The sequence below is a fragment of the Centruroides sculpturatus genome, unplaced genomic scaffold (genome assembly GCF_000671375.1).
Source record: "Centruroides sculpturatus isolate CEXI.00-Female unplaced genomic scaffold, Cexi_2.0 scaffold657, whole genome shotgun sequence".
NCBI classification, from domain to species: Eukaryota; Metazoa; Arthropoda; class Arachnida; order Scorpiones; family Buthidae; genus Centruroides; species Centruroides sculpturatus.
In genome coordinates this window covers 12352-38942 of record NW_019384866.1, presented here as the reverse complement: position 1 = coordinate 38942, position 26591 = coordinate 12352, and the positions used below count along the sequence as shown (strand labels likewise).

The window sequence follows — 26591 nt, the reverse complement described above, 5'->3', positions numbered from 1 at the left end:
TTAATACATTAATGCTTAGGATGGGATCTGTGGTTTTCTATCATCATTTGATACAAGTGCCAGCTTACTTGTTCTTTTGTGCAATGTTTTGCTGCAGGTTCCTTACATCAATGCACACAATCTTTCTACTAACACTATATTTACAGTTTTATAATTGCATTTCTTCCAAAATAAGCAGCAATATTACAGAAGGATAAACCATCTTCTTGAATCCCACAATACTGCTCTGCTTGAAGTTCAACAGTGTGTCTGTATTGGTCTCTCCTGCTGCAGTGTGACATTGTTAGTCAATGCAATACACTGAGAATTTGGGTGATGTGAAAATACATGCAACAATTTATACAGCCTATATTTATACCTATTTGGGATGGTTGTATAGATGTGAAACAACAAGAGTTTTGCAAACAGGCTGCTGTTCTAATCATTTTTATTTCTTATGACTTCCCACCATGTAAATTTCTGGATAGTCTGAAGCATTTTTTTTTTGTTTTGCAGCTTCTATCAAAGCATAAGTTGTTATTTTGCATATATATGTGTAAAATAACAATATAATTATAAATGGATAAATAAAAAGGATTTAAAACATAAGTAAAAAAATTAAAATATAAAAATGGTTATTGCTCTGAATAACTAAGCACACAATTCTCCTTGCGGGCTACAGTATTTCCTGTAAAGGCAGATCATATTTAGTTAAAGTGAAAAACTCTATGATTCTTTAAACTTAATTCCTAGTTTGATACCACTTGAACCAAGTTTTATTTATTTTGTATTCTCATACATATCTGGTTACTTATTGTATCATAGCACAAAACTTACTACATAAAAAGTGACAGCAATTGTTAATTAATATTGGAAAAACCCAAATAAATCCATAAAATGAGATATACTCAAATTAATGATTGATGATGTGTTTTGTGATCAGAATAATAATGCAAATTCTTTGTTGATATTTACTTTTTGATCTTGTAATTACATCAGAATTCACAAAAGATGGCTAATTTAATTGTGAGATTGTAAAAGTATCAGATAATAGGGAAATAATTTAATCTTAAAATAAATGTTTCTAATTATGGTTTGTAAATTTAGATATAAATATTTATTTTTATTCAAAACATAAAATATAGTAGTTTTTTTTTATTTTAGCAAAGATTCAAAAGATTTGACTTTCAGTTATTTTTTATTGTCAATTGTGATAAATAAATGAAATATAAATAAACTATGACAAAATGTTTTGCAAATAATAAATTGATATCATTAATTAAGAAACTAATAAAGGAAAAGTACAGTACATACTAGATTAAATTCTCAGTTTCTTTTAATTATTAAAGCAATTTCTATTAGTTTGAATATTAAATATTCAAAATTAAATATGTGAGGGGCTATCCAGGAGCATGGAGTTTTGATAGCACTCATATGCCACTTACTTGGCAACTAATCATGAGACTAGCCCGTGGTCATTGAAGGATGGTTTCCTAAGACTTTGTTCTAATGAACAGGTGTTTGTAAGAACCCTGGAAGTTGCTTTTTCCTGACACCAGATAGTCAAATTCATGGACTATCACACGTTCGTGAGGAATTTAGAGTGAGAGGGACACAAGTAAGTGGAAAGGCTGTTGGTGCAGATTTGAGTCATGAATGAGACCATGTTAAAACAATAACAATAAAATTTAATTGAATCAAACAAAATAATACAATTAATGGGATTACAAATGATATATTCTAAACCTATCTCGAAGAGAGAAATCAACTATCTCAATGGTTCCCAATTAGTGGTATGCGTACCCCTGGGGGTACGCGGAATTGCATGAAGGGGTATGTGCGGTAATCTAAAATCAGTTGATTTAAAATTTAAATGCATGAGATGAAGCAATCAAAAAAATAATGGGTGGACCATCAAAAATTCAGCAATTTACAACATGGTGTGGAATGCACAAATTCGTTTATTTATAACTAAAAATATTCTCAAAATTTCATTAAAAAAATGCATTTGTGACAATACCTAAATGAAATTCTTGTGCAAGAAACAAAAATTGTACAGTTAACATTATCATCATGTCAGCAAAGCAGCAATAAAATATTTTCTACCATTTTGCACAACATACTTCTGTGAGAGCGGATTTTCGGCCATGACAAACATGAAAACTAAACATCGTCACCAACTTCAACTTGAAGATGACTTGAGACTGAAGCTGACCAAAAAGCAACCAGATTTTACAAAGTTGTGCAAAGAAAATTGTGCAAATTTGTCACATTAAAATTAAATAACTTTATGTTATTTTCATTATTATTAGAATTGTATTTTAAAGGTAATAAATGTAAAAAAAAAAACTTATTCTATTTATCACTTGCTGTCTACTCACAGCTTCACCCGCATTATATCGAATTTTGTCATGGGAGTAAGATATTTTCTCTCAGTAAAATGTAGCCTATGTCCATCTCCAATGTGTAAGCTATCTCTGTGCAAAATTTTATTAAAATCTGTTCTGCGGTTTAGACGTAAAAAGGTGACAGACAGACAGACAGAATTATCTTCAAATTTATAATATTAGTATGGATTAATATGAATTTCTGCTATAAGGGGTACGCGAGTTTGAGCTCTTTCTTGAAGTGGTACACAGGAAAAACTAATTGGGAATCACTGAACTATCTAACTTAATCTTAATCAACCTATAACGTGAGAGAGAGTTTACATCAATCTACAGATTATAGTACCTTCACATTATTGTCTTCAGTTGTCTTTCTGTTCGGGATATGGGAGAAAGTTGGGAATCATAACAATTATGTGCGCACTATTAAAATATTTCTGACTTCTTATGTAGCCATACAGCATAAACTATATGGCAACTTCTTATGAAATGCCGAATTATATGGTAATCTTCCTCTGAATAACTGCCTAAGTTCCGTATGGTAACCTTCTTTTGATGGATTACCTCAAGTGTATGGTAATCTTCATCCAGAGGACTACCCAGAGTGGCAGGAAAAAGCTCCTATTTATAGACTGCTTCTCTGGCGGCTTGCATCGTGTGCAAAAGCCAATTTGATTCATCCCTCAAGTCGGCTATCTAAAAGGAAGTTTGACTTCCCTTCTCTCTGAAAATGATGGATGTTACATTCTTTCTTTAATAAAATTTTCTCCTCAATATTTGATAATTTAAAATATATTAAAAATTTTATATTAATTAAAAATAAATGATTCTGCGGATCTCACAAATATATAAACCTCTTATATGTGTGTTCATTTCAAAATATTAATTTTATCCTAAAAATACTGTGAAAATTTTATAGATCAAATTTTTATGTAATCTCTAAAATAAGAGTAACTATTTTTTTTGTCTTACAGGTACACTCCTGTTGGACGTTCATTTTTTTCTTCTCCAGATGGTTACTATCATCCACTAGGTGGTGGTAGAGAGGTATGGTTTGGTTTCCACCAGAGTGTTCGTCCTAGTCAATGGAAAATGATGCTAAATATTGATGGTAAATAGTAAAAAGAAATTTTTTAATAGAAATGAATTATCAAACTACAAGTAACATTATTATTCTATATTTTAATGTAACATGGTTAATTTTTTTTATTAAATTTTATTTATTAAAGAAAAAATAATATTGGTTTAAATAAAACATTATAATGTGCAAAAGATTATTTTGACTTTTTGAACATCTTTTTATAATTTAAAATAATTAATCTATGTTGCTTTAAGAGTATATTTTCTAATAAATATAACATAATCATGTTGCAGTCAGTAGTGTATATTTAATATATTTAACTTACTATAAATATATGATAAGAAGTCAAACAAATAGTGCATATTTATAAACTAATGTATCTCCCAACTCTAGTTATATTAATTTTAACATTTTGGTTGTGGTTTACCCACATAAAGTATAGTTTTTAATCACTACAAAGAGAGAGCTAGAATTTCATTCTTCAAAATTAAAAAATCACTTTTACTCTAAGAAATTTATTTTTAATATGTGCAAATGACATTTTGTTCATTTAATTTTAACTAAAAGCACATTATAAATTTAATAATTTATAATGTTCATCAGAAGTTAATGTAGAGGAGTATTAAAAAAAACTTGAATCAATATTTTTAAATGAGGATAGTTTTTTCTTAGTTTTCAATTTCTTTTGTATGAAGTAGTTACATTCCAGCATTTTAGTGATATCTTTACAATGTTAGATAACAGTAAATAATAATTTATGTAATTTTTAAATTGCAGAATTTATAACAATATGATTGTGTATTAATACTACACAATATTTGTTTAATTATACTGCTACAATTTTTCAAAATAATTTTTAATTTAATTTTTTAATTTAAATAGTCTCTGCAACTGCATTTTATAAATCTCAGCCAGTGATAGAATTCATGTGTGAAGTCTTAGATATTAGAGATATTGGAGAACAAAGAAAACCATTAACAGATTCTCAGAGAGTAAAGTTTACTAAAGAAATTAAAGGATTGAAAATTGAAATTACACATTGTGGCAGCATGAAAAGAAAATACAGAGTTTGTAATGTTACAAGACGTCCAGCTCAATTACAGTCGTAAGTGTTTGTTGTTTAGTTTTAAATAGTTTTCCAATTGGATACTTTGTAATTTTACTTTTATCTTTAGATTTCCTCTACAGTTAGAAAATGGACAAACAGTTGAATGTACAGTTTCCAAATATTTCCAAGATAAATATAAAATGAAGTTAAGGTAAAAGTTATCTCAATCTGCTTTTCATAATTAACAGTCTATTTCAAAAGCATTTTATTTTTAGAAATAATTTTAATCAAAGTGTCAGGCCTTGGAGTTGCTCACTTTTCTGAAGTATCCTCACTTTTCTCACTTTTCAGGTCATTTTCTCACTTTTCTCACTTTTTTGGTCATTTTCACGTGCTTAATTAAGATGAGGGCAAATCAAAAATAATTTTAAAGCCAAACTATCTGCCGAATTATCAGACTATTGGAATAGAATTTTCTGGAATAAAATATGCGGCCCTGAGCGGGACTCAAAATTGCAACTGCCGCTCAGTGTTGTTAGGTTATAGGAAACAAAAATTTATTTCACATATGTAAAAATATCCTTTATGCACTTAAAAAATCCCTCTCATTACAAATTCAGAAGCCAGTGTTGAGTAAAGTTATGTACTCATGCCATATTTTCATTATTCACCAAAATCTACCTGTTCTGAATTACATTTCCTTGTACAGAGTTTAAAAATGAGTATTTTAAGCATCCCTGCGTTTTTGGCTGTTTTCTAAGAAAATCACTAAAATCCTTTTGCAGGGGAAAACACACTAGGCAGAGGGATTACTCTCTCAAGCTGGCAACACTGCTGCTGCTTTTAAATTCAAAAAATATAATAATTAAAATTAACACAAGATAATAGTGTAACATCCTAGAACTAAACAAATTATTTCGTTTCTGACCATTTAGTTATCCTTGTTATAGCCCAATAATTTGGCAGATTATTTGGTTTTAATTAACAATCAGGTTATGGAGTTGTCGTTTACAAAAATATTTTTTTACTTGATTTATCTTTAAATAATTTCATAAACTTGAGTTAAATAATGATTTCATAGCATATTGTTAACATTAAATCACATCTATATCTTCTTAAATCTATGTTTAAATTGACTACAAGTATAATTAAATTAATCCATGTAGTAAGTATTATTTTCATAAAATGTGTGATTACTTGTGAAATATCCATTTTTTAAACTTTTCTCTTATGCTGATTATAATTGTGCATTAATTGAGAGACTAAAAAAGTAAACGAAAATGTAAATTCATATTTATATATAAAATTTACCAAATAAATTAAAAGATTCGAAGTGTTGTAAAAAGTACAGCACCTGATTGCTTGTGAGAAAAATTTTCACAAGCTGGAAAGCTTGTGAAAATTTTTCTCACAAGGTTAATAACGTTGTAACGATGTCATTTTTATTCATCTGCAGGAAAAAGTTCCTTGTTATTTATGAAATCATTAATAAAATATTTTACTTATATTATTTGAAATATATTTATTTCAGATTTATTATTTTATTTTGAAATCAATATTTACACATCTCAAAGCATTAAAAAATAAACAGTTCCTGATAATGATAAATATCCCAGTATAGCCAAATTAGTGAAATCAGCATTCCCATGAGAGAGAGGGTCAACTTCACCATGGGCACTTTCTCCATCAGTGTTGGAAAAAATGCTTAATTCACTTTTGATTGTTAAGGAGGGACTAAACATGTATGACCAAAGCCCTACCTTGTACCCATTACAAAGGACTACTGAAATTAGCTCCCTCAGTGCATAGAAATTATGAAGAACAATTGGAAAATGAAAAGAAGTTAAAAGAATAAGAGAAACAGAAAAAAAGAAACATTTTGAAGAACAACAAAAGAAAGCTGTTTGTAACATCAAGATTATAGAACTGCAGCTGAGTTTAAACCAGAAAAATGTAGAAGAAAAAGAAATACAATGTGATAGGCCAAGTTTTGTTAGAAGCAGCAAACAAAAAAACTGGAGAAAGGCTATTAACAGCAAAAACACGAATGTAGTACGAGCAGCATGTGTGATGCTTATTAGTGTTAAGTGTTCAAAAGCAAGAGGAAGTGAAAAAGAAGGAATCTGAAAACATCAGAATAATCTTAATAAAAGAACATCATCTTTCATGACTGATTATTTACAGAAGCCAAAGACTTTTTAAGTATTCATGGTTTACTGGAAATACAGTAGCCACTCGTTATCAGGAGACAAGAAAAAAAAACGCGATATAACCAAATAATAAAAATTCTGGGCTTTTACTAGACAGATTATACATGTTATGGAATCTCTATTCTGTCATCATTAAGTGTTTCTGATATCAAATAAGCTTAGTTTTTCAATCCTCAATTTTATTCATGGTTATATCTTATTAATTCATGTTTACGTAAACATCGATACCATGAACGCCCATTTAGCATTATTGTTTCTTTAACAATGACATTGAAAGACAAATACTATCGATATAAAAACAAATCAGTTGTGATTTTATTATACAGTACTATATAAATCACTTATTAGAAATTTGTATAGTTTATATTTTTCAATAAAAATTATAAATGCTGTAATTGAAAATTTTAAAAAATAAATATTGAATATATAATAGAACATCAAAACTTATAAAATTACAGAGTAAAAATTTTTTAAAAAGCAAAACTGTATAAAACTGTATAAAAATTTTACTGTACTGTATAAAACTGTATAAAAATTTTAGAACTTACCTTTCAGAATTAAGAAATCTTTTCCTTACAGGTTATTCTGTGAATTCAAAATTTCACATCTTTATGTGAATTGACACAATACTGTTAATTCACATAAAGATGTGAAATTTCGAATTCACAGAAACTTGTAAATGAGGAGACAGTACTCAAAACTAATAAATAAACAACTTTTATATTAAAAGGAGACAAATGATAATGGATCCATCCACCTTAATATATATTTTTTGTCAACTTGGACATTAATTATTAATAGAACAATTATATTGGTTTTTTAAGCTTTTATGCAAGAAGTGAGGAAAAAGTTCTTAAAGTTCTGCATATTTAGATCTTGATGAATTTATTGATTCACCTTCAGTGGTAGTTTCAAGGACAATAATAGAAACAAAATATCGTATTTCATTGCAAATAGAAATTCAGTGGCAATTGGTAATTTAAAATTTATTGACTCAAATGCTTTTAAAATTTGGGGGACCAAAAATGTGCGATATAACGATTGGCTACTGTATTACAGTATATGCAGAAATTTTTAAAATGTGTTTAACCATAACAGAATAAAAAGAAAATAATAACTTTTACTGCTGTTTTGCTGAGTTTTCCTTCCGTGTTTTCACTTTGTTTTGTCACTATTGCACTCATTTTTTTATTCACTTTTTCTGTATTTCAACTCACTTTTTCAGAGGGGAAATAGCACTCCCAGGCCTGCATATGTAAGCTGTTTTTTTTTTCAACCTCTGATGGTCCATAAAAAAAGACAAGAGTAAATAACAAAATTAATTTATTACCAAAAGTTAGGTACAAACATGGTTACTTTTCAACATAATTATCGTGAAGATTGAGGCATTTGTCATATCTGTGGATGAGCTTTTCCATCCCGTCTTCATAGAATGTTGCCACCAATGACTTGAGATGGGTCCTAACGTTGTTTTGAAGATTGTCATTAGTCTCAAATCTCTGCCCTCTTAGTCAGTTTTTCTGTTCAGGAAAGACGTGGAAGTTGCTTGGAGCTAAATCGAGGCTATATGCAAGGTGGTGAAGACTTCCACCCAGTTTGGAACTTTTTAATGTGTGAAGACTTCCACCTTTTTCCTGAACTGAAAATGTGACTAGGAGAGCAGAGGTTTGAGACTAATGACGGTCATCAAAACGACGTCATTAAGACCATCTCCATTCACTGGTGGCAACATTCTATGAAGAAGGGATGGAAAAACTCATCGACAGATATGACAAATGTCTTAATCTTCACTGTGATTATGTTGAAAAGTAACCACGTTTGTACCTAACTTTTGGTAATAAATTCATTTTGTAATTTACACTTGTCTTTGTTTATGGACCATTGGATGTTGAAAAAGAGACTGCCCTCATATATAGCAATGCAGATGGCTCATAAGAAATTTTGGAAACAAAACATTTGCTTGGAATGACAAGAAGTACTTTTTTCTCTCTGGGATGCAAATGCCAGGAAATGAAATTTACTATGCAAGCAATGAAAATCAAGCACCCCCAAAGTAAAGTACAAATTTAAGAAGAAATTTGAAGCAAAATCATGTACATATTCATTTCACCAGAAGGTGTTTTTAAACATTTTTTAAGAAGAGATCCCTTGCAATTTATGCTGACAAGTGCCAAAATGTTTAGAGAAAATTATGATTCCTTTTCTTAACAAACATCATCGAAATGACAATTTTGTCTTTTGGCCTGACAAAGCTTCATCTCACTATGCAAAATTTGACCATGGAGTTCCTCAAAGCCAAAAACATTTCTTTTGTTCCCAAAGAACATAATCCATCAAATCTGTCACAAAGCCAGTCAATTGAGGATTTCTTTAGATAATTAGCTTAAATGGTATATAAGATTGTTAAGCAAAAAATACCACACAATCAAAGAATCAGACTTTCACTTTAAAAAATTGACACAAAGGTTGTCCAAAGGAGTTGCGAGTCAGTCAAAACAAAGTTACGGTTGTTTCACCAGTCATGATCACATTCATTAATTCTATACTATTGTAAATAAAATTAAAAAGAATATATTTAATAGTTGGTTCAATTTTTTTGATAAAATATTATGCTTTAAAAACAGTCTAGATTTTTTTTGTCTCATCTTGCTAATAAAAAATTAACTTTAGAAAACTTACTAGAAAGAAAAAGAAAAGTATTTGAAAAATATTTTATTTTTGTAGATACCCTCATTTACCTTGTCTTCAAGTAGGTCAAGAACATAAGCATACTTATTTACCTTTAGAAGTAAGTAAAATTTTTATATTGTAATTTTGCTTTGCTTTATTCTGTTAAGAAGCATAAAAACTTCAAAGGCATAAATTTTTATCATTTTGATATTTTTTTAAAATACACTATTTGAACCCCAGAAAAAATTATTTGCTGAGATTATTAATTTTAAAATATTTTAACATTGTAATAATTTGAATCCCTGTTTATTATCTTTATTATGTTTTAGTAATGATTTTAAATATAAATAATTATATATATGTTATTTAAAATCGTGTGTGTGTGTGTATATATATATATATTGATCAGATTATTGAAAACATACACAGATAGACAAGAAAATGAAAGCATAGTGTTTTTAATTTCTCAAATTTTTGAAATTTCAAATAAAAAATCTTTGAGGTAATTAAAACTTACGTCCAAAAACCAATAACAGTGCGTTTTCTTAAATATAAAGTTGCCACTAACATTTTCGAACCTAAGGTTCTTCTATGGACAAATGGAAGAAAAATTTGATGGAACACTTTATATTTGGGAAAATGCACAGTTATTGGTTTTTTGGACATAAGTTTTATATATTTCATGGTGTTCTGTTGATATTTTATTTGAGGTAATTTTCTGACCACCAAGATTACCATATTTTCCTTCTGTTATATATTAAATATAACAGCCAGGAAAGTAAAAATAACTGATATGTTTGGATCAATGTTCAAGTTATCTTATGTAAACATCAGACTGGTTTGGATCCCAGCAGTTGCTGAATGGATAAAACCAGTGAAGACTAATAATTGGTTTCAGGTTTGTACCTGACCAGTGGTCTGGCCATATGGAGTTTTGTGGATTTTCTCTAACAACTGAATAGGAGTCAATTTCACATAAAAAGTCCTTCCAGAAGGTGCTCCCATTGGCAGATTGTCCATATGTTGAATAGACAATTCAACACACACAGTAAGATGCATGTCTTACTGTATCAATCTGATCTAAACAGGTGTGAAAACTGGTTTTGTTAATTGGTGACTATACATATTGAATATTTCTTTTGTCATAGTGTCAAGGTATTTTGTCATTTTCTTTTGATTTTCTCTTAACAAAATAAATTTTGTTTTATGTATTTTTGCATAGGTTTTTTCCATTATATTTTACAGAAATATTTGTGACAGTTAAAAAATTTCATATCCCACTCACCAAATAAACCATCACCAGTTCATAACCAAACAGAAAAATTCTTGCTACGAACATACATATAGATGAAAAACGTTCGTAGCAAGAATTTTTCTGTTTGGTTATGAACTGTTGATGGTTTATTTGGTGAGTGGTATATAATTAAGTATCCAATTTTTTGAAATATGTTAAAAAATTTCTTTTGAATGTTGAAGAAAGTAATTCTTAGTAAAGCAATTTAAAGTAATGTATTTCAAGAGACAATAATTTTAAAGAAGCATCAAAAGTAGATTGGAAAAATATTAATAAGATTTTTCAGATATTTGCAAAATATTTACCATATCATTAGGTTTTACATCAGAAGTGATAAACTAAATTACTAGTATTTGAGTGAAAAGACACCAATGAAATGGTAATAACATCACAACCAATTTTTGCCATTTCCACATCGCTATTTAGATAATATATTCTCAATAATTAAATTGTGTTGTTGATATATTATGTTCAAAATGGAAGTAACTGAATGTGAAGTTTAATAAGGTTTATAGGAAAGTATATAAATAAAAAATAATAATTTTTTGAAAAAAGTATATCAAACATTGCAAAGCCTGATTTATATGTAGAAACATAACCAAATGATTGCCTTTAATAATCATGCTATAACTCTGCTAATTTAATGATTAATTCTAAGTAATTTGCTACTAGAGGTAGATGTTAGGTGCCATTTCTTAACTAAATTAAGAATTATAATTTTAAGAATTTAATAAATAATTTAGAATCATCTGGAAGAAAAGAACTGACCTGGGGCAGGCTTGAACCCCTCAACCTCCACCTGCCATGCAGTGTGCTTGCCAGTTGTACCACTTGGAACCTCAAGCTAGCCTTCACTTCCAGATGTGTTTAAATTTAGATATAATTTTATGCAATTAATTACAGCACTGGCTGGGGATGACTCCTATGCCCACGGCCTAAGTACAGTTTTCTTCTGGATGATTCTAAATTATTTATTAAATTATTAAAATGATGATTATTAATTTGGTTAAGAGATGGTACTGTACCTAATGTCTACCTCTAGTAGCAAATTACTTAGAATTAATCATTAAAGTAGCAACGTTATAGCCTGATTATTTAAGGCAATCATTTGGATATGTTTCTTGAAAAAAGCTGAGAGGGAAGAAAACAAGATTCTATCCTAATCCTAACACAAATGTCTACATAAGTCTCATGGATACAACACTGTCACAAACAAGCAAGTATATGAAATTTTCTTTTTATTTATAAGACATCTTTCTAAAAAATATCTTAGAAATATTTCCAAGAATTCAATGAAGTTAAAACTAAGTCATTGATCAGGTGTTTTAATGAGGTTAGATGAGAAGAAACATTAATCATATTTCAGATTTTGTTTGTGGATTGTTCAAAGTGGTGCCACAAATGAAGTGTCAATGAAATGGAATTGAGCATGAAATTGTTTTACAGTACATAATGATATAATAGGATAAGGATCAAATAAATTTATCCCAAAATATTCAATTTATTAACGTTTTTTTGAAGCTATCTTTATTGAAAAATAATTTTACTTTAAAACATGTTGAAATAAAAATTTTATTTTTATTTCAACATGTTTTAAAGTAAAATTATTTTTTGAAATGTTGAAATACAGTAGAGCCTCGATTATCCGACCTAATTGGGGACTGGGGTTGGTCGGATAACCGAAAAGTATGAAAAAATCCATTATTAGTGTAGTATATTATTATATCCCATGTAATTAGTATATTAGTATATTGCTATTAACCTACTTTGCGTTGAATTTTCATCTATGTTAAGCCTAACAAAAAATTTTTTAAATAATAATCATCGCTATTGTAGCGTTAAAAATTAGAAAGTTAAGCCTCATTTAAACACTGGCTCCCTTTCATGGTCGAATGAGTGTTGCCAGCTAAAACACGTAAAAATAATATTAAAGTAGCCAAGACATAGTCAAATATTGTAGCGCCACATCACTAGCAGACATTTGAAATTTGCCGACTAGGACGGTCGGTTAACCGAGGGGTCGGGTGATAGGGGGTTGGATAATTGAGGCTCTACTGTAAAAATTTTATTTTAACTGAAAAAATTAAATTATTATTATTAAAGTTAATATAATATCACAAAATTGCATATATTTATGAATGGAATAAATGAAATAATATCAGATAATATGCAATTTCTCTATTTCTTCTGAGAACATAATGTAAAGTCTCACTTGATCCATTTGAAATACTTATGATGATTTGTAGTTTGAGATAATGCCTATTTGTTTACAAAATTAAAATATAAACAAGAAATAATTTTAAAATACTTGATAAAATTATCAAAACACAGTTTCTGAAATTGTTATAGAAGAGTTAAGGTTACATCAGTTACGTTTGTCTAATATATAATGTATTTATGAATTTTACTTCTGCATGGCTTTCTTGGAGTCATTCTGGTTGGAAGCCTCCTGTGCTTCAGCACCCTTTTAAATGGTTAGAATGAAAGAGTGCTGAAGTGCAGAAGGCTTCTGACCGGAATGACTCCAAGATCCATAGTCAGTAAACTGTACCACATAGTCAGTGAACTGACTGGGATAAGGAATAACTCAGCATTCCAATAAAAGACAAAAATGGGAAGCTTCTGATCACTCAAGATGAGCAGAACAAGAGGTGGATGGAACATTTTCAGGAAACATTTAATCAAGCAGAGCCAACCATATACGATTTTGATATTGAGGATGCACAGGATGAACTTCAATTGGATACTGGTGATATTACCCTTGAGGAAGTGGAGCTTACAATTAAGAGCCTAAAGAATAGTAGGGCAGCCAGTTTGGACAAAATTATGGCTGAGATTTTGAAGCATGGAGGACAGTCCATGTTGGAAAAGCTAACATTATTGTTTAACAGGTGCTGGCAATGTGGAGAGGTCCCAGAGGATTGGAGAAGGGGTGTTATAGTCATAAATTCTAAGAAAGGAGATATCTCCAAGTGTAGCAACTGGCAAGATATCATCCTCTTTTATATACCTGGAATTTTGTGCAGTCCTCCTTCAATGACTGCGGATTGCCCTCAATCAGCACTTGCGGGAGGAACAAGCCAGGTTTTGCCTAGGAAGATCATGCAGCGAGTAGATCTTCTCCCTTCGAAATATCATCAAACAATGTACTGAGTATCAACACCCATTGGCCATCAATTTCATTGATTTCAAGAAGAGTTTTGATAGTGTTCACTGTGAGTCCCTCTGGCAGATTCTGCAATTATATGGTGTACTGACAAACTTTGTCACTATTTTCAAGGCCTTATACATGCATTCAAGTTGTTGCATCAAGACTGAAGGTGGTCATACGGACTTCTTTGAAATTACAACAGGAGTCAGACAGGGTTGTCCTGTCCCGTTTCTTCTTCCTCATCGCCCTTGATTAAGTCATGTAGCTGGCAGAAGTGTCCAGTTTGCACATTGGGGCCAGCATCTACTGGTTTGACCATGACTGTCTAAGAAATTTTGTTTTTGCTGACAATATCGCCCTATTAGGGGAATTTTTTGTTTTTGTTTTTTTTTGTTTTCTGAAACCGTGTTTTCGTATTTATGGACTATTGAACACAAGACTGTGTTATTAATTAAACACTTGGCATTTTTCTTGTTTATTCAGTTGAGCTGAATAAACAGGAAAAATGCCAAGTGTTTAATTAATAACAGTCTTGTGTTCAATAGTCCTATTAGGGGAAATTGAGACAATGCTACAGCATGCCATGGCTGCATTGGGTTGGGAGGCACACAAAATTGGCCTCAGGATAAATGCCGTGAAATTGAAAATTATGCATGTATGTAACACTGGCCAAATGTGGGGAGTAATTTTTGGAGGACAATGATTAGAGTAGATGGAGAGATTTACCTACTTGGGTAGTTGGGTTATTTCCAAAAATGGCAATGCAGAAATGGACATGAAGTGTCACATTGGAAAAGCAGTGACTGTCTTCTGGCAAGATCTAATTCTCTCTATCAATCTCATTGAGAACCAAATTTTACCTGTTCACCTCTATTATGATTATAATAGCTGTTTATGCTAGTGAGTCCTGGAAGACATTGGGAAACATCAATAGAAGGCTCAATTTCTTTCAACAGAGATGCCCATGACGAATCCTAAAGATCCAATATTTAGATCATATTGTGAGACTCAGCCTTGTTTATTTTCGGCCTGACCTAGATTTTTAACAATGCCATTTTATTAAACTACTGTCAACCATTACCTGAGTGGAATTTTGTGCCTATTAACATTACTCGAGTAGAATTTTGTGCCTATCGCCTCCTGCTCATTCATCTTTTGATCCTGGATTGGATTACCTAATTACCGACACCTTAGTGAGTGCCTTGGATTACCTAAACAGCACACTGACATTATTATATGCCCAACTGAACTTTTTCCTCCAAAGATCACAGAAAGTACCCATTCTGGAAATCATCAAAGGACCGATACATCAGGTATCTATCACCACGTGTTTTAATGGGAACTTTCTCTCTCTTACCACAAAAGCCAATTATCCCTCTTTAATGAGGAACGTGTTTCCTTTATTCAATGTCTTAGATTACCATTAAATGTTATTTTGCTACCCTACTCTGTGTAATCACTTCCGATGTGCTGTCTCTCTCTCTCTCACTCCATCCCGAATCAGATCGCTCAGTAATGCAACCACTAGCATGACCTACTTCCAAACCGCCACAGCTTCTGTCACCCGAGACATGGTGGTGTCAATCCTAACGAGGCACTAAAGAGTTACCGACCCTCCGATCACTATATCACCAATGAAGAGGTTCTCCGAAGGAGTGGGATGTGCAAACTTCATAACATTGTCGCCCTTAGAAGAGTCCAACTCGCCAGCCACATTTTTGTATGGAGAACAATAGGATCCCTAAGACAGCCATGAAATGGGTTTCCCTGCCCCAGGATGCCCCAGGAATACTTGGTGCAGAATTTTTTTTCAAGATCTGAAGATGCTTAATATGATGTGGCAGGAAGCTGAAGCCCTTGTCCATGATCAAAATCAATGGAAGATAATTGCTGTCCGGTACATTGCTTAGCATTGGAGGTACTACTACTACTACTACTACCACCACCACCACCACCACCACCACCACCACCACCAATGGCTCTTTCAGATAATTGTCACAATTGAAATTATGTCATTTTCCAGAACACCAAAGGAAAAGGAATAGTTATCTTTGATCTATTCAGTTGAGGAAAATTTGTGTGTTTTATATTATACCATAAGTATCAGTTCTGCTCATATATCATTCTGCTACTTATCTTGAGAAGTTAGTTTATGAATGAATTTATTAAACTTATGAATTATTTATTATTATTATTTTTTAAGTACTATTTTGTGCAGTTAAGTCTAAAAATTAATTAAATTAGAATTGAGTTGAATATTAGATTGAATTTAAATAGTGAATTGATGTATAGTTGATTAATATTTATCTATAATTATCTAATACCATATTTTTGCAGAATGACCAGCATGCCACATAAACCAGGAGAGATTAGCATGCTGGAAACTCCAGAGGTTATTGGCATACCAGTTAAACTGCAACTAAAAATTAAAATTAATCAGATGTAACAAAATTATTTGTTAATTAAATGTTCAGGACAGAAGAAAACATTACAATAAAATCTTTTGATTACGATAAAATAATGACATTATATAGGAAGACTGTTTTTGTTTACAGTGCAATAAAACAATTAATTGCTTATTGATATTAGTAGTATTAGAAGTTAGTCAGTTTGGGCTGTACTGACCATCTACCATGACCTTAAAAATAACACCTTTCTTTCAAATTTCATTCAAAGTGGATGTTAATCAGTGTCTAAGTCAAGATAATTTACCATCAGTTTCTGAAATTTAATATGATTATTTTTAAATCATATTACAATAAAATAAACCTAAAAAAGCACTTTCATCATTAGAAAGAAGACAAAATGAAGAAATTAAACATATAATTGTAATTTTTGATGTAATGCTAACAATTTCACAGTTTTAGAATTAAAACTTGTTTGTCTTTATGTGATATAACGCGTTCATTTTTTTTATATGCCCTCTAGAGAGGGATGTATAACTTGCTTAAACCAGCATACTGGTTTTTACCATACAGAAATATCTGATATCATGGTCTCCCCAGATAGACTGGCATGCCAGTCATTCCATGAAAATATGGTAAGATTTCTCACATTATTGGATACATTTGTGTATTGTACATTATATGCCATTTTCTAGACACAACAAAATCGCATTTAATTACGTCATTTTCATTACAGTTCTCACAGACAAGCTGTGTTTTAACTAGCTTAAAGTATTTATATTGCTAAAATAATCAAATAAGTTTTTTAAAATTAGTTTTTTTTATATTTTTTTTGTGGAGTGAAAGTAAAGGTTTTAGTTAATCATGCTAATAAAGAGCACAGTATACAATCAAAAATAAATTTGAAATTAATGTTGAGTAAAATTTTCATAATATATTGGAATTGTAGTATTGAAAATAGCCAATAAATAACACACAACTTTTGTTCTGTTAATTAAAGCTTAAATACTAAAAAGATGTTTGAGTGAAAATCAATCAATTAGCAAAGAATGGGATTGATTTCCATTGTTTGAAATTGGCCCATTGCAATTTTTTGCTGTTCTGATATTTCATTTAAACATGCTTATTATAAAATATTTTCAATTACTTTTATAATTATTTTTTGCTATTTTTTTTTTCTTTTAGGTTTGTAATATAGTTGCAGGCCAAAGATGTATTAAGAAATTAACAGATATGCAGACTTCAACCATGATTAAGGTAAATTTTAGAACAAAATTTGTTACTAATGTAATATTGTGTTACTAAATTTATTTGTTTTTAAACAAATAAATTTAGTAACACAATATTACAAAAATTAAATTTTGCAGCTTTTCAATTTTTTTAAAATGAATGTTTTAATTCTCATGTAAATATGAGATTATATGTGAAACACCTTTCTCTGTTAAGGCATTTGAGAAAAAATATGTAGTAACAAACATATTTTGTGAATACTATTTCATTCAAAAACATTTAATGAAAAGATAAGTATTGTTGAAAAATTGAATATGAATTTATTATCATTGGAATGGTTATAAAAAACATAAAGAACAAAATACTAGCCATATATATTTTTATAAGAAATATATTTTCTACATGTTTTGTCAGTGTAGATCTCCAAAGTGGTTAGTATCGACCTCAGGTTGATAAGGCATTTTGGGGTTGATTGAGGATCAAATGAAAAGTGTTCATTAAAAATTTTTAGTTGTGTTTATGAAAGTTCAGGACATTATAAATTTTTACACTATAAGTAGTTCTTTTCTAAGAAAATGGTGTATGCATTAATACTGACTTATCAGATTTATTTATTTATTATTATTATTATTATTATCTATTATTAGCAGAAAAGAAGAGAGGGTTGATAAAAGATCTGGGAATCCTTCAAGGGGCCAACAGTCAAAAAAGTTGGAGACTCCTGATGTAGACAGTATATTATTTCAATTATTAATATGTTCATCTGATGCATATTGAAGAAAATTGATAACTGAAGTATTTTAAGCTTTTAATTCTGTAGCATTTCATTTCTTTCCAAAGTTAGAGATTTGTGAAAATTTTTTATTGGATGAAAATTATTGAACCATAAAAACATTGCAAATTTATTGCTAAAAAATTTGATAATAAATTCAGTTTTGGAGATATGAAATTAAAATTTCATAAATAGAACATAATAAACAGAATAGGTGAATGAAAATTTTATAAATAGAAGAGATTATAATCAGTTATGTTCATAAGCCAAACAGTTTTCTGTAGAACTTCAATTTTTCTGCTTCCCTTACTTTTATTTTATTTTAATGCTTAGGGTAGACTTTTTTGTATATTATCCAGTTATCTGTGCTTGCATGTACAATTATTTTGTCTTTGCATGTGCATGCTTTTTCAAATGTTTATATCATGTGCTAGTCATTGATAGTTTTGTAATTTTGAATAAGAATAGTTGCTGCTTGGCTTTAGGCAATACTGTTTTGTAGTAAAACAACAAAAAAAATTGTTCTTTAAGCAGCTACTTAAGTTTACCAGGTATACTGGTTAATAATGTGGATTTTGTTCAATAGATGGCATTACAGATATATTGATATGTACACCATTTTGTTGAATTGACAATAAGCTTTAAAACTTCATACATCAAATTTTCTGAAGCTGTTAACATCATAGATATTTTTATGTTTAAATATGTCAAATTTTGTCCCAAAAAAAAGAGCATTTGCAGGAAGTTTTAATTCATTAGTTTATTTTGAAGAAAAATGATGCTGAAAGTTATTGTATACTTTTGGAAGCTTGTGGTAAACATGCCCCATCTCAAGATACTTGTGAACATTGATTTAAATGTTTTAAACAGGATGATTTTGATGTAAAAGGCAAAGAATGTCCAGGTCAACTGGAAAAGTTTGAAGACCAACAGTTACAAGCATTATTGGATGAAGATGTGTGTCAAACTCAAAAATAACTTGCAGAAAGGTTAAATGTTGCTCAGGAAACAATTTCCAATCATTCAAAGCAATTAAAAAGATTTTAAAAGAAGGAAAATGGGTGCCACATCAACTGAATGAAAGACAAATGGAAAAACTGAAGTCACCAGTAAAATGTTTCTTCAGTGGCATGAAAGAAAGTCTTTTTTGCATTGAATTGTGACTGGCAATGAGAAATGGATTTATTTTGAGAATCCTAAATGCACAAAATCTTGGGTTGATCCAGGTCACCCATCAACATTGACTTCCAGGCCAAATTGTTTTGGAAAGACAATGCTTTGTGTTTGGTGGGATCAGGAACGTATGGTGTATTATGAGCTTCTAAAACTAGGTGAAACCATTAGTACTGATCATTACTGACAACAAATAATTTGAACCATGCTTTGATCATAAAATGACCAGAATGGGCCAGAAGACATGGCAAAGTAATTTTGCTTCATAACATAACATCACACACTTCAAAACCAGTTAAAGACACATTAAAAGATCTTGCCTGGAAAGTATTAACTCATCTGCTGTACTCACCAGACCTTGCTCCTTCTGATTTCTACTTGTTCTGATCAATGGCACATGCACTTTCTGAGTAGCAGTTCAAAATGTACAAAGAAGTGGAAAAATGGGTCTTTGAATGGTTTGCCTCAAAACAAAAAACTTCTATTGAGACAGTATCAACAAATTACCTGAAAGTTGGGGAAAATGTGTAGCTAGCTATGGACATAACTTTGAACAAAGCACTTTTGATGTTTCTTTTGAAATGATCATGCTTTCTTTGATAAAAAATAAATCTGCATTATTAACTAGTACACCTGGTACATTGTCAACTACTCTGATATCAGCATCAGACTGTGCAATTCAAATTTATGAAACAACTACCATTTAGTTACAGTTATTATTATATATATAATAACTATAGTTATTATTATATATATATATATATACAGTTAGCCCTCGGTTTACGCCGGTTCAATTTACGCCGATTCACAATAATGCCGCTTCGCAATTCACTGTTTCGCAGTGTAATTTCCCGATTTTCCGCATGCTAGACTCATTTTCATTTCAGTGTTGACGTATTTACCGAGCCACGACATTGTACATTCGTTAAAACAAAGATTTTTATTGAATATATTTATTTTTTTCTGTTTAATATTATTGGGTATTATACATTTGCATTAAGTTAATATTAAAATACTAAACGTTTAGGTACCCGTGAGTCAAGATATTAAACTTAATAGTCTAATAAATGGTGTCTGAATCCATAGCGCCAATGAATGTATCCCGTATCAATTCGTTCACGAAAACACCTTACGACGCATTAGCACTTCCGGCGATCACAAACTATCATTAGTGAGACAAATCTACTTCTCGTTGGCCAGACAATATTTATCTCTCCTTAGCCACCTTGAATTTTCGCGCTCAAACTGACCTCATACCGACCGGTGGTCGACCAATCAGTGTCTTCACTCATCCGTAGCTCTATGTCGGGTTAACGTATCCTTTCAACTAAGGAAAGTTTGACGGATGAACTTTGTGAGTTAGACAATGATTGGAGGCAAAGTGCAAATGTAAAAAGGAGCATCATATTCGACAATATTCCGAAATTTTCAATGAAAGAAAACAAAAATGTAAACAATTAAAGATGGATACTTTTTTTGAAAAATGTAAGAGATCCGAAACTAAAATTTTTTAATAAAAACATTTCACTTTATTTTATGATAAAATACATTTAAAAAATTAAATTTATTTGTATTTTGTATTATATTGTATTGATAAACAAAATTATTTGCTGATTTTTCACTTATGTAGAACCTAACCCTATACCTCACTGTAAATATGGGTTCGTTTTGCGCCGGCTTTTGTTGGAACAGAACTGCGGCGTAAACCGAGGGCTACCTGTATATATATTAAAAATGACTAATGTTTATATTATTTTATTTGAACTAATTTTGTAATTTGTAATTTCATACAATACATTAAGAAAAAGTATTGATTTATTAAATAACTCTCAACAAATCTGTTCTTATTATAAAGTTGTTTACTTATAATATTGTATTAGTGATTATGTAATTTAAAATAACACAAGTTAACTGTATATAATTAAAGTGAATTTTGCCATTACTCTTATAAAACGCCATAGTTACATTATTTTTCACATAAGAAAGCAAACAAACACCAGAATTAGTTAAACCAAACTGTAAATTACTTTCACAACCTCCAAGAAATAATCCTATTTCCAATAATGATTTTATTATTCATGTCAAAAAGAGTAAAAATCAAAGTTATAAATGCTCCATTTTGAGTAAAATAGATTTTTCTTCTCCTAGTAAGCAAAGATTGGTTCAACCTCTGATTGCAGAGCAATTCAAACATCTGGTTTCAGCAGACCATTCTACTGTATTCAGAAAATAGGGATTAAAGTTTAAGGAAATCCACCCCTTTAAACGGATGCAGTCCCATGCAAATGTGATGACATTGGGGATGCATACAGTGATGACAGGTTTGGCTACTTTGCACCAAATTTGGTTCCCTTTTACTCTTTTGGCTCCAAAAAATATTTTATACTTTTTCAAACAATCTTCAACAGAAAAAAAACAGATATTTTTTTAACTTTGTTTTGTTTAATCACTCTAAAATACTGTTCCACACTTAAATGGCAAATACTGTCTCCTCCTCATTATGTTTGATTAGAAAATCATTTAGAACATTGATTTATTTTCAAAAATAAATTTAATTGTATTTAACTTTAAATTATAATATTTTGAATTAATTTATCAAATAGAGATTTTGATTGCCTATCAATCCTTATGAATTTTTGATAAAGCAAGCTAACTACTGTTTCCCTAGCAATCCATATTAACATGAGTTGACTATCATACATAATATAAAGTTTTTATTTATATACAGTATATATAAGTATATTTTTAAAAATAATTTTTCATCATACTTTTAAAAATAATTACAGGCAACTGCTCGTTCAGCACCTGATAGAGAGAGAGAAATAAATAATTTGGTAAGTAATAAAAACATATTTTAATGTAATATAAATTTTGATGATATATTTAATGTTATATAATTTATATAATAATGTACAAAATGTGTTTTTATAAAACAGTTAAATTTTATTTTTTAAGTATTGCCTAGTGACATTGTCTGTAAATAATAAGGAAATAAATAAAGAAATAATAATTGTAACATTTTATATTAGACTTAAACTATAAATTTTACTATTATTTTACTATTATCATATATACAGTATATATATATATTATATCAAAAAATAAACAATCAATTAATTTCTTAATAGTAAAATTTATAGTTTAAGTCTAATATAAAATGTTACAATGTTATATAAAATAATATAATAATAATATAAAATGTTAAAATGTTGCTGAGAATGGAGGTTTCACTGTATATATATATACACAGCAAAACTGTACCTCCATTAACAGACACTCCTGAATAGCAGATGCCTCTACTTAATAGACATTTTTGCAATCCTCAGACCCTTCAAACAGAACATATTATATTTCCCTAAATAGCTGACATTCTAAATCTATTATATTTACCTCTAAGTAATGGATGATGATGTCCATAACCAACCTTTTGAAAACACAATGTCCTGCATTCAATGTTCTGACAGAATTAATTACATATGAAATGTTTTGCAACAAAATCAAAGAATTGGTTCAAATTTGCTTTCATATGATGAGTTTTGACCATATGCACTGAATAAAGACTGGCTGAAAAGAAGAATAAGGGTGTAGGGCTGTTTGTAAAAAGCCCAAATAATATTCTTTATCTGTTAGAGAAGACTAATCTGGTTAAGTTGTCAATTACCACTTATCATCATACGTATTAATGTTAATTTACTAAGCCTAAATTTTGGCTTTTTTTAGTAACTTCAAACACACAGGAATACATTAATTGATTATGTGGGCTTTATTATTGTATTCGGAAATGCTCTTCAGGTTCTCTTATCCTTTCTTTAGATCTTATTAAAACAAATATCAATATTAAATTACTTTATACACACAGTTTTCCTAAATTATTTACAAAAATTTTTACTTACCATATTCGATTATTTAATACCAATCTGTGTTAAACTTGACAATTAAACTTGATATATTAAAAAACGTTTATAAAATAAAATTTATAAAAAGAATAATAAATAAAATAGATAAATAAAATAATGTTAAGAAAAATTAAAGAACATAAATTGCCTAAACCATTGATAAAAGTACAATTTTTTTACAAATTTGAACCATGTCTTTCTATTTTCTTTGTTTCTTCAGTGCGATGAAGTACATTAATTAGACACAAGGCGATTTTTCATTCTTACACCCCCTTTTTAAGAAAATATATTTTGGGTAACAGAGACCTGAAATGTGTATTGACCAATGAATAAATAAAGAATAAAAAAACCACCTTGTGTCTAATTAATGCACTTCATGATGCTGAAGAAACAAACAAAAAAAAGTACACTTGATACTTCAATTGATATTGAAAAATTAAATAAATAAAAAAAACTGATATAAAAATTGGGTTTGAAAACCTTTTTTTCAAAAAAAGTTGAAATTAAAAGATTTTAAACAATCATAAAAACATAAAACTACACTGTGTGAGAATCAACAAAATTTATATTATTACAACATAGTGTATTATAAACGGATGGGGAAAGGGACCTCCAATGGACTCTACCAATTAGGTAGTAGTGGTTGCCAAATCTCACTAATGGCTATACCTTCATTTAAATTCATATTATTTTTTATTGTAATAATTTCCAAATATTCATATAGTTTCTTTTTAATAATAATTTTTTCCTTTTTGAAAATTTTTTCATCTAGTGAAACCTCACATCCTTTCCTACTACAATACACGGCAATTGCTGAATTGATATAATTATATGTTATTGCACATAAATGTTCCCTTCTAATTTTTAATGCTCTTCCAGTTTCACCTATGTATTGATATTTTGGTTGGTAACATTAAGATTGAATATGTTTTGTAAAAAAAAAAACATTGATTGATTTTAATGTAGCCATTTTGTTCTGTGTTATATGCCTGAAAATGTCTGTTATAAATGGATGAAAACATTAGTAATTATTTCTTAATTCCAAGTGTACTGGTATTGTTATGTTGTGTATGTTGAAAGGTCCTGTTACTAATGCAATTTGCCAGTTAGTTTAAAGTGTGAGAAGATACAGTATTTGCTGTTCTTGCATTTACCTTCCTGAAAAAAGAAACCCTCCCAACTTATGATTACCACCCCTCCCATCAGCTTGCATCTGACATTTACTTCGAAGATTTAGGTGATTATCCCATGTTTAGGATTTACACTGATGGTTCCAAGATGGGTGACGAAGTGGGTGCTGCTTTTGTAGTTTACTCCGACTTAGGCCATGAGCTTCACAATGCTTGCTTCCATCTCAGTAAATACTGCTCAATAGCACAGGTGGAAACTTTAGCTATTTACATGAGCTTAATTCACATTAGGCGTAGGAAGGACAAAAGACACTACTTACACTGTCGCATTTATTCTGACGTAGTGTAGCTCTACACAGGATTGCGAAGTCTGATAGCCACTTAAAACGTGTCCATCTCATACAACAAATTCTCAGACACTTAGACGACAACATTAGAATAGATTTCCAATGGGTCCCAGGTCATGCAGGGTTTCTCAACAATGAGACTGCTGATCATCTTGCCAAACAAGCTGCAGTCTTCAGTCACTAGTACTTTCAGTTACATTCTTACCTTGTACATCAACAATCATGTCAAGAAGCAAATCTTTATTATCTGACAAGACAGCTGGGACCATAACACCACTGATAGGCTCACCTACACTTTCATCCCCAAGGCTGACACTATTGCGATTCTTTGCCACTTTTACCCTAGTTACACCCTCACTCAGCTACTTACAGGATACGACAACTGCATATATTTAACCTTGGGGACAATCCACAATGCGATCCCTTAGTGGGGCTCTTGAGAGCACGCACTCCAGGGGTATGGATGGCAATTAGCTTTCCCTTGCTTTATTTCAACTGTCTGTATATAGCTGCCTTTCAACTTTGTATTTTAATTCTTATTCTCCATCTTCTTTTCAGTCTAAATTTGATTATTTTAAGTTAGTCCTAGTTGTAAGTTAGAGATTCTTAGCTTGGTTTCTGGTTAGATTAAATTAGATTAGAGTTATTAGCTTTAGTTGTCTGGTTAGGTTTGTCCTAGGTTATGGTAGGTTAGTTTAGTTAGTAAGTAAGTTAATGTTTAAAAATAAAATAAATATATAAATAAAAAATAAAATAAAATTGGGGTCTTGCTCGTTTGTCTTCTGTCAGTCCGTTTGTCTCGTCTAGTTTGTCGCTGTGTTCGTTTGTTTTCACACTGACTAGCTGTTAATAGTATTAAGGTTTGCACTCATGTTCAGTTTTATTAGTATTAAGTAGATATAAGTCTTCCTACTAACAGCCACTTGACACTAACTTCTACACTTAGCTATTCATGGTGGCACTCAACTATTGGTGTTCACTACACTCGGGTTTTCTTTTAATCCCTTTGGGGGACTATGGCCTTGCAGCCTAAAAACTGCATGACAACATCAAATGTAGAGGGTACAGTAGCCATACATATGCTGTTCAGAGGGATCCTACCTTTCTCTACTGTCTATCTCCTCTCCCTCTTTCTTCTCCTTTTTCCCTTACCCTCTTTTCTGCCAGCTAAACACCTTGTGTACAGCTGATGTCTTTCATATATGTGTATATGTTCTTACATTTATGACATCATTTATGACCTTAACAGCTTTGTGATGGCTTAGATGTAATTTTTAATAAATCATTTATTGGAGAATGCAATAATGTTTGAAAAATTAAACCTATTTGATAACTACAAAACAGACAAATCACTATATCAATTTTTATTAGTTGCATAGATTATAAGTGACATCATAAATGCAAGAATACTGAATACATTGCCATCTCTTGGAGTGGCTAGCAAATTGTCATCTTAGCTCGAATTCAAACTCTTGCAGTCGAAACTGATCTTTGCCCACTCTTCTGTTCATAACAATTTTTTTTTTTGTTACTTCTGCCCATGTTGTTTTTGATGAATTAATAATTAATCAACGTTTATGTTTTGTCATAATAATTTTTATCTATTTTAATCATTTGTTCCATTTAAAGTGTCCTGTCCAATTTGTTTGCTATAACAATTAAAATAAGATTTTTACAGCTGAAAAGATAAATACTGTACTGTATATATATTTTAATTACATATGCTATGTATACTTTTGGTATTTTCACATTCCTAATACAAATTTGATGTTTTTGTAATCCATTGTATACTTCTCTATATGATGATGGTGTTAAAAT

General features: G+C 30.2%; 1 protein-coding gene across 1 annotated transcript in view; it reads left to right on the top strand.

Annotated features, from left to right (window-relative positions):
* Nucleotides 1–26591, top strand: part of LOC111630782 (protein argonaute-1-like) — a 46608-nt gene that overhangs the window by 8249 nt on the left and 11768 nt on the right. Inside the window, exons 3-8 of the mRNA XM_023374930.1 lie at nucleotides 3341–3477; nucleotides 4330–4552; nucleotides 4623–4706; nucleotides 9430–9493; nucleotides 17411–17482; nucleotides 22187–22234. Coding sequence (XP_023230698.1) covers nucleotides 3341–3477; nucleotides 4330–4552; nucleotides 4623–4706; nucleotides 9430–9493; nucleotides 17411–17482; nucleotides 22187–22234 — 628 coding nt within the window. The remainder of the gene's footprint in view (nucleotides 1–3340; nucleotides 3478–4329; nucleotides 4553–4622; nucleotides 4707–9429; nucleotides 9494–17410; nucleotides 17483–22186; nucleotides 22235–26591) is intronic.